This window comes from Halyomorpha halys, unplaced genomic scaffold (assembly GCF_000696795.3).
Source record: "Halyomorpha halys isolate HHAL.00 unplaced genomic scaffold, Hhal_1.1 Scaffold482.1, whole genome shotgun sequence".
Lineage (NCBI taxonomy): Eukaryota > Metazoa > Arthropoda > Insecta > Hemiptera > Pentatomidae > Halyomorpha > Halyomorpha halys.
This window is the reverse complement of record NW_027109248.1, coordinates 124,741-135,505: the sequence shown is the minus strand read 5'-3', so window position 1 is coordinate 135,505 and position 10,765 is coordinate 124,741. Positions and strand designations below refer to the sequence as shown.

At 30.4% G+C, this 10,765-nt stretch overlaps 1 protein-coding gene across 2 annotated transcripts in view; it reads left to right on the top strand.

Moving 5' to 3' along the window:
- LOC106683416 (uncharacterized) overlaps positions 1-10,765 on the top strand; it is a 197,738-nt gene that overhangs the window by 108,703 nt on the left and 78,270 nt on the right. For both annotated transcript variants that reach the window (XM_067047474.1, XM_014424873.3), the window contains exon 2: positions 1,567-1,657. In XM_067047474.1, coding sequence (XP_066903575.1) covers positions 1,567-1,657 — 91 coding nt within the window. The remainder of the gene's footprint in view (positions 1-1,566; positions 1,658-10,765) is intronic.

Below are 10,765 nucleotides of genomic sequence, written 5' to 3'. Positions count from 1 at the left end.
TATATATATTTTCTCATATTATGAATTTATTGTAGTATATAAGGTACCTTAATGCTTTAAACGCATTTTATAATATTACAATCACAAGTGTCGTCATAAAAAGTCGTTTATAAAGTGCAGAGTTAAAGTAAATCAATAGCTTGGAACGAAGGTAAGGATTAAGTACAGTATATTTTGGGATTATCTGTGAAGATTAATTATACGAGGAGACAACTTTGTTTTTTATTAGGATTTCCCAAAAAATAATCCCTGTTTCCTTAAAACAGAAATAGGCTGAAAACAAAAAAAAAATAAAGTAAAGTATAAAAGTTTTTAAATGGACTCACGAGATTGTAAATTAATTTTCCATGAAGAAATGTAATTGTAAGCAATGAAATGAATGAATCTGAATTTTAGCATTAAGTATATGATAGATATGGATGTGTGTTTAACGTAATTAAACTATAACCTAAGTGTTTACAAGTGATATTTGATTTTGGATAATTTCTAAATTATCAACTTAAATATTTTTCGAATTGAACTTAAATCGGAAAAGTAATCATTTTTTGCCATCTTTAAGGTATTCCTGCAGGAGTAAGTTGGCCGAAAGATGGATTTGTTTTCACATTTAAGAGACTCCTTATTTTAGACATTTTTAAATCCTCCTGAAGCTAGGACGTTTTACATAGTTTCAAAGATGTCCTGTTATGATTTTTTTGTAATATAAAATTTTGTAAAAATTGTAACCGATTTTCTGTTGATTTAGCAATCAATATCTTAGCTCTCCTTCTTGCGCTTTTCTTAGATTTATAAAAATAATATATGAATTTGAGATGTTATATGTGAAACTTTTACAGAAGTATTAAATGAGAGTCGAAGTGTCAATTAACTAGCTGATATTGTAAAAGAGAAAGGAAAAAATACCTTTTCCAAAAAGTGTTTGGGCATACCACAAAAAAAAAAATAAAATAAATGCAAAGCTATTCTACCATTCATTGGGAGATTAACATTCAAACTATTTATTTTTATATCTATATTATTAAAATTAAGGCATTTATATACCCACAAGATACAACAACAAACAAACAAACAAACCCACAAGATACTGTAGGATGTCTGAGGAGCTTCTATCTTCGTCTTTCACTGACAAGGTCTTAAGGGGGTCTCTTCTTACCTGAAAGGACATTACAATGACGTCAGTCTTACTCTGATTCAACCTTAAACCGTTCTTTCTTGAGGACATATATGAAGGTTGTCGATGTTCCTGGACAGGCTGTGTGTACCCTAGTCAGTCTGGCGCTAGAAGAATAGTTTCCTGTCGTCTCCATAGGCCTTTGGATGTTACATTGATATCACTTGCGCTGTAAAAACATCGGAACATTCTTGGTACTAATATCAAACCACTCCGCAGGTAGTGGGTACTAAAATTGACTGCCTCCTTTTTTTTTTTTTTTTTTTTGCTATTCGCTTTGTAGATTTTATTATTTTTTTTTTTCGTGAGTGTATTATATCACTTATAACAACTTTTTTATTTATTGTTGTAATATTTCCAAATAAACTTAACACGACCATATCTTGATGTTACAGAGTGAGATGGCCTCTGAAGAACTCTACCCAGGCTTCCCTCGTGAGTCTGCTTACGAAGAGGCGAAACAGATGAGGAACCTTGACTCCATCGGTAAGTACCCCACTAGTCAATAGAGATTCTGGAATGAAGGTCATACAATTTATTTTATTAATCACATTAGTGCATGACATTCTGCATGTTATTAATGTAATGATCATGTTAGCAATGAAATGACCACGAGAAAGATTAAAAAATTTTAACTAAAATATTGATCGTTTCCAAACATGTAAACAAATAAAAAAAATACTGATATAAAGAAATTTATTTTTAAGTTATGATTACTCATTTTATATAGTGAACTAAATTGTTTGTAACTTGTGCAATGTCTTATTATTTGGTGTTTGATTTATGTTGCTGTTGTTATTGTTTATATTTAATGGAATTCAGGTTTCAAATATCATTCCATCGGAGTGATTTTACCTTTCTTAGTTCTCTCTATCTCAATTTTTTCTATTATTTATCTTTTATAGCATCCGTGCAAACATAGTTTAACCATGTCACTTATTATTTTTACGTATTAGAAACTGTTACTTACATATTTTCAAATTTAATATTGTACTTTTCAAAAAAAATGGATTGTATTTTGTTCCACTTTATTTTTATTTATTATTTTATTTACACTTTATGGTAAGGTAGAATTGTGGTTCTTTTGCACAGATATATTTATAAATTGCATTAAAATTTTATTTTAATGATGTTTATTGTATTTTATTTAATTATTGTAAAAAAAAATGTTAAAACAACAAGACAAAAATAGAAATAAAATAAATATATTAGCAGGTATTCGTACACCAGTTTCTTAACGGAACATTTACAATGATAGGACCAATTCAGCCGATATTTCTTTATTTAAGGTTCATTCCGAATATTTTATTTATTTTAATAAAAATTCCTATTAATATATTGCACCTCAATGTGGATCTTACAGAGTGAAGGCAGATTACATATTTTATGAGACGTATTGGGGCAGAAAACAGAGCGAACTTTGATCTTATTAATACAGAGTGGACTTGGGAAAGCAAGAGAGCGCTGCAAAAACAGTCTTTGGTCCTGTCCGGCCAATTAATAATTAGCAGAATAATTAACTACACTTTGATGGGGCCTTGTGTTAATTAATATCGCTGGACGGTTAATTGACCTTTCGGTTATTTGTTTTGGCATAGCGTCACGGAATTAGGGTTTCTCTTTGTCATGTCTAATAAAAAATTATGAGCAGCTAATCAGCTATTTCGTAACAGTAATGGTGAAGGTTAATCAAGTAAAATTATGTTGTTTTTTTCCTTAATTTGAAATTAAAAATGTTTGTACTATTGGGAATGTTATTCATTGTATATTAAAATAATATCTACGAAGAAGGTTTCCCACTCAATATACTTATATATTAAATGGGGAGTGGGATAATTAAAAAGTAGTAGGGCACTGTATTATTAAATCCAAGGAACCGGGTTCAAATCCGGCTGTGGCAGATAAATATTTTTACTGTAGCCGTGAGTCATCCCTGTGCATTCGGAAGCTTTGTGGGGTTCACCCAGCCCAATAATTGGGAAAAATCTAGCGTTCGAGCGTTATTCTAATGAAATCACTTATTTGCACAACCGTTGGTCTTGTAAAAGTTCTTCTTTACACAGTACCGAAACTCTGACCCTTCATGGTTTGTAACAGTATAGATTTATTATATATATATATATTAAATAAATGAAATCTATATAACAAATAAAATAATAAATATTACTGATTAACATAACAATAATAAGGTTTGAGCTTTGTGGATTCACTAAACCATTCAATATTTCTCGTATCCAATCCTTATAATCCACAACCCTTCGTAAAATCCTTAATACTCCTTGTTAAAAATCACAAGTCAAACAAATCATCCATAATAACCTAATTTGTTAGATTATTTCCGATTCAGCCAGAACCAGATGTACTTCAATGATAAACTCCTTAACAAACCAAACCTACTTGTTTCAAACTCTGATAATTCTTAAAGGAGAAGTTCTTGAGACGTACCTTAGAAATGTCATTGAAGCTCTACTGATAAGTACATTCTCCCTAAATATGTATCGTGCCATTGTGCTACGTGTATAATTCACATCAAATTTATTAGTTGTAATTTTCTGTTAGTACAGTCGTGAATTTCAGTAAATTATTTTTTTAAATAATTTATTATTGTTATTTACAACCGTATAACAATATATACAACCAGTGAATTTGCTATTAGTTATAAAATGATAAGATACAAACATGTGGAGAATCTACCCATTGATAGAACTCCAATTTTAGTTAATAAAAAAAAAAAAAGAATTTACTTCCTATTAGTGAAAAAAAAATGGAGTGAGAATAGAATATCTGAACATTAGGAATGATCAAATATCCCCTGGATGAAATATTTGAAGAATTTTCCGAAACTTTATCTGTAAAGAATAATAGTAAAATTATTTCAAGTGTTGAGTGAAAATCCTGAACGAGTTGGGCGATTTTTTTTCTCCATGAGCAGAAGAGTACAAGAAGAGGATGCGGAAGCTCCTAAATAATGCAGGGCCTCTCAATGGAAAGATAAGAGCCACACACGGGGGGAGATATCGCAGGTAACGGATTGAGAATATTTGTTGCTCACTTCATTTCGAGAGCCTTCTCGTGCTATACTTTTTGTTAATTAACTATTACTTTAATGTGTAATTGATCAGTTTTTATGTTTACAAATCCCTTTTGTGATAATCCATGAAAATGCTGATTCTATAAATCTACAGATATTTATATTAGGAGCGCGGTGGCACAGTTGTAAGGCACTATTCTACTAACTCCGTGAGTCAACCCTGTGAATTCTGGAGCACTCTTGATGTCCACCCGACCTCATAAAGTATTTAATTTGTGAAAAATCTGGGGGTTAAGCGTGATGAAGCATTAGATGCGGGTTTCAACATTTTGATAGCTGTGGATTTATTTTTCGGTTATCTGTCAGGTCTTGGGCAACAGTATTTTTTCCTCATTAAAATAAGTTTTGCTTAATGAATTAATCACTAATTAACGGTACTTGAGTTACGCTTGCTTCACTACCGCGACAGACACTTTAATCACGACGGTAACCGTCATACAGTTTATGCTATGGCAGATGCTGTGACAGTTGCTCTCGTATCTGTAAAGTGGTACCTTGCAAACGGACTTTAACGTGATAGTAGTTGAATTGTCGTAACATAAACTATCAGTCCACTTTGTTCCTAGGATGACAGTTTTGCCATGACTTGTAAATGTTATTATGACGGTAACTATTATACAGTTCATCCATTGCAGTAGCTTTGACAGTTACTGCCTTGGCTGTAATGTATCTCCTGTAAACTAGCTTCATTGAGATAGTTACTTATTTTTCCATTTTTTTTTAATTCGGTCATACATTAACATCACAGTTATTCAGTAATTTAAAAAATATAAATTATTCAATAATCTTTAATGTGTAATTTATTGAAATTAATTAATAATGATTTTGGATCGGTTATATTAGGTGGACACATGTGACGTCATGTGGTCACAGCTGGATTAAAATATCTTAAATATTCATTTCCTGTGTTAATTTATTACAAACAACACTTGTTAACTCAAATTACTTCTTTTCACTCTTTTTTATGATCACATATGATTTTATAAATCTATTTCTTCTTGAATTCATTTTAACTCATTACTGTGTAATTGATTAATATGAAAAAATAATAACATAACCCATCATGGTATATTTATTTATTATATATTAATCGTTTAGTATATTTTTGACCTATTGAAAGATATTATATTGAATATAAAAGTTGCTATTGCCCCATCGCTTTTGTCAATGCATACAGTTTTATAAAGCCGTAAAAACGTTAACAAAGTGCATGAAACGCTTCCTAAACTACCGTATCGAAGGCAGTACATCAGTTTAAATTGAGCAAACTCCCAGTTTGCTTTGAAGTGCTGTAGGAGCTTTTAGCAGAAATTGACGTAACTCGGTTTGTTTACTCCTGTGTCAACTATCGGCATTATAATTTAACCTCTCGACCGGCTTTAGGCGTTTTTTTTATCCGAATCGAGTTATAACTAGGAGGATGCTCCCGTCAAAGCTAGAGTTCCCTATAGCTATAACAATAGCTCACCTCTTTACCATCTAATAACAGTTTTAATGGTCACGGTTATTAGTATTGTCAAGTAAATCATAAATGTGAAATGATCAATATTAACAGTATCGAAAGCATTTACATAGTAGGTATTGTAGTCAATTCCAACACTTGCTTTATATTTTAATTAATGTCGACTATCATCTTTGATTGAAGCATTGTTATAATTACTGAAGTTTATGTCAATATCACTACGGGATTTTAGGCATGAAGAGCGGACATTACCTTGATATCATTACAATAATACACGGAAGATCTCTAATCCAGCTCATTTTCAGTTACGCCTCCTAGTATCGACGGACTTGAATAGTTTATGACAAAGGAAATAAACAGTTCTTATTTATTGTACGATTGTTTATTATTAAAATGATTAGTTATTTTATTACTAAGAAACGTTTTTTTTTAAGAACTAATCATCTTTTTTTCCGAAATCAAGAGATGTGATAGATTGTAACTTTTGATATTGTTTTTATCGTCAATTTAATAAAAAAATATTATGAATTAATTACTAATGAAAATAATGGTCCTGTAATAATAAATAAATTTTTTTTAGGACAATTGTTACTCTTTGTCAAAACTAAGATAGCTGTTTCTGATAGACGATGCGATCCATTTTACGATCTTTGATCCACTGGACGATTTCAATTTTATATTCTTTATTAAACAAATATTTGTTTTTGTTCCTTATTATAATTGGTGTGCAATGAAAAATAAAACATATATATTATCAAAACGCAAATATATATTTGCTATTTATCCTCTATTGAAATGTAGACATTCAGTTCCGCGAAAAACACAACGCGTTAAAAAAAAAATTCTCGCCATGATGATAATTGTACATATTTGCGAATTAACCACCTGCTAACCTTCTCCTAATCTTTCTCTCAATCTTCGCCTCCAATTGATGATCTACAAAAGTGTGCTGAGGCCAGGCCCTGTTCTAAGGAGCACCTATGCTGACCATCATTGCAGCTTCAATGGCCAAGAGGCTCCAACAGTTTCAGAGCGGTATACTCAGAAGAATATTGAGGAGACTTTTCAAATTTTTTGACAACCTCCAGGACAGTACGAACTCATTATTTACAATACTGACACCGACAGGACGGCCACAAAAATGGCAGACACACACAAACAGACTCAGACTCCACTGAATAAAAGTAACTAAATTATTCAAATCAATACACCTGGTGAGCCCCGTGACCAAAAGATTGGCACAAAATACAGTCTACCCCTTCCCAAATGATCAAATTTCCTCAGCTCCCTCTTCAAATGCACTAATACTAATGCAGAAAAAGAGGCTACCCTCAACCCGTTTTCATCATGATATCAACCCCACGCACCTATAGGCTTGAAAAAAAAATTGACTAATTAAATTAAATGTAGTTTTATAAGAAAGGATAATTATAATAAACCATATTAGGTATGTTCTTTATGAGTCATCACCAGGACTATACACATGAATATGTAAGTAAACATTCAGTTACATGTTGAACTATTATGAAATATGAATTATACTTTAAGTTTTTTTTTTATTGATCGAATATACCAAATTAAATTTTTAAAACTAATTCCCGTACATAGCATACAAACAGGTAATTGTTTACCATAAGATTCAACTTTTCAGAAAGTTCTTTATCCGAATTGAAAGCTATATATGCTATTAAAGAAAATATTTGTGTATGTACTGACCATTTCTAAAGATAAACCGTCTCTTCAAAAGATAGGATCAAAATATGATATGTTTGTTCCGAATGAAAATCTTCCTTTACTGTCTAGTCCTGATAAGCTGTGGCGATAATAACTCTCCCTCTCTCTCTCTCTCTCTGAAAATACCATTGAAAAATGTTGATAAGGGACTCCTTTAATAGCCAGGTAAATCCCTATTTTCAATCCAAAATCGGGACGTCTAGCGGTAAATTTTTATTGCTAATTTATACAATACTATTTAGGAACACTAAAAACGCGATATAAAATCAAATAATTTTTGGCTATGTTTAATGTCTTCTCATAACTATTTATTTAGAGCGTCTCTAAAATTTATTTTATTATTGAAATATATCTATATTCGAACAACCAGAACATTATATATATATATATAACATTAACAATATATAGGCGCAGTAATTAATAAAATAACCTCTTCATTGAACCTTGAAATGTACTAGATAAATTAAGATTAATAAATAAAAACATTATTTATAATTATTTAATAATGCATTAGTTACTCCATAATTAAACTGTAGGTAATAAGCAACTCTTGGTAATGTTTCTATTTATTAATCTCAATTTGTGTTCAAAACATTGTAGTATTTAGTAATTATTATTGGCGCAACGGATCGTGGACGTCCAAGGTCTCACGCGATGTACTTAGGAAACAAATCACGCGTATCATGACGTGGTTTTCATAGAGTGAGTTCGTCACTCCCACGCCTATTTTTGTGATTGCCAACCATTGGCTAACGGACCTCTCAACGGGAAGGCTGTGAGTAAATACAGTATAATTATATGCTTAAAACAATTCCGGATAGTGCCGGACTCGAACTCGCAACCTTTAGGTTGGCAAACAGTAACTAGTTGAAAAAAATTGTCTTCTGAAAAAATTGTTCATTGTAAGGCATGACTGTGAGAAGACAACATTTTTAGAGGACTCCAAAATATAATTGTTTAATTATTAACTGAATATATGACATTAATAGCCAAGAATAAATTGATATATATACATATATTTACGTGGTAGGAATTCTTTTAAATAGTCTTTTCCGCTATTAAAAAAATTAATTATGTACTATCATATCTGATTAGAATAATAATTTTGTCTTGAACAACAGAAGAACGAACAATTAAAAACTCGAGTAAAACTCCTTAATAATGCACTGCCTTAATTATTCAAATTTGAACTTCAACCCTTCAATAACGGCAATTCACCAAACAATTAAACTTCGTTATGCATTCATTCTCTCAAACTTCGTGGATGAATGTTAAGTTTTTAATTAGGGCTTCTCCGTTGTGTTTACAAGAAAAAATTATCAAAAATGTATTAATGTTTATCAAAATATAACCTTTATTACGATTATATTGGTATTAGTTAAGGTAGTTATGACGTCTTTAATATTAAATCATTATTGTTTTAATAAAGTGGTCCTTAAGTCTACGTGCCAACACTGATTTCCAAAAATTAATATGTTTATTAAATAATTTTAATATTGTCAAAATTTCATTAAATAGAAATTGTGTTTTCTCCCTACAGCTTTCTAATTCCTCATATTGGTATTTATTGAACCCATTTTTAACGTTTTAGGGTTTTTTTTTTATTTTGCATGATTACCCTAACATGTATATATTGCTTTTTTGCACCTGTTTTTACCAACCAATAACTAAATTTAGAAAAAAAAAAGGTGATATTGCATGTTTTTATACAATGTAATGAACAAGTAATTTATTTTATTTGATTTATACCTTTATTTATTTATTGAGGCAAAAGCTCACCATAGGAAAACTTCCAATAAAAGATGGTCATGTAAAAATACAATAACCCACAAAGAGTGGTAATTAAATATAAAAATTAACTAAAAATATAACTTGAATACAAATTGTAAAAAAATAAATTAAAATAGTTTTTTCAAATCAAATTTCGTATTCGTATTTCAATTCATAATTGGTAAAAAATTAAATTAAATTAAAATAAAGTTTGTTGTTCACGTATTATTTAAATTGACATAATTAAAATTTTCATTGTACTCAAACTGTTTCTGCGATTAAGATTCGATCGATAGTGTCTAGTTCATTCATAATTGTTGATATTTTATTTATTTCTGATGCACTGACTAGGTTAAATTTCAAATTTAAATATCATCATAAATCCTACGTAAAATCCTTAATGTTCCTTATTACGTTACAAATAAACTCATCCACAAAGACCTTAACATCTCGTTCTTTGCAGATTTAGGCCAAAAAAGATATGCGTCTTTTCATTCCAAACTCCTAACCCATTAGTTCTAAATCTTTCATCTTTAACAATCCCTGATAATCCTCCGAGGCGTCTGAAAAGAAGATGGCCACTGGACCTTCTAATTTAAATTAATGCTTGAAGTACCACCAATGGGTGGTTCCTTCCCAAGATTTTCAAGTGTAAATAAAAAATACCACAGATTTACTTATTGTATTTGTTATTTGTACAGTTGTAAATTACATTCAATAAATAAATATCATCATTAGACTGAAGCTCATTAAAACATAAATTTATTGGATCGACCAATAACCAATGTTTTATTCAATTTATAATTTTTCCTTCTGAGTGAAGAGTTCTTTCTATCAGTTTTATATAAATCATATGAACCTTGTTCTTGTAAACAGTATAACCCTGTTGAATTATTATTGGATAAGGGTTAGTTTATATAAGAGAGAGAGAAATGGTTTATTCATTTATCCTGACCAAATACATCGGGTTTCTCATTAAACAGCATACTGATCAATCCGTGGTCGGACATATATAAATTACATGTATTTCATGATATAATAAAAAAGAAAGAAAACAGATTTTTTTTCCAGTTTCCTTTTACAATCAATTCCAGTCTATTTACTAAATACAAATATTTCAATTTATTTTTATTTTTTCTTTCCCTTTCTTGTTCCTTCCATTTCACAATTTTTTAATTCTTTTGATCGACTAATTCACTCTCCCCAATTCACCCTCTCAGATCCTCTCCAGTGACCCGTTAAACAAATTCACTATTAGACAGCAATGTTAGATCGAACCAGAGAAGTAATAGTCACAGGTGTAGATCAGTTTACAGAAAAACAAACAAATACATTTTACCAAAACAGAACTCGAGCTCTGCTCTACCTCTCACTCGTGGGGGATAGAGTGGGCTCACGGATCCTCAGGTCGATTCTGTAAATATTGTATATATTATCTTATCATTATGTTATTTTATTTATTTATTTTTCATACAAATAGTCTGATTATGTTCATCTTGTCTATTCTTTTGTTTGTATATATTTTAAGAGAGTTTTT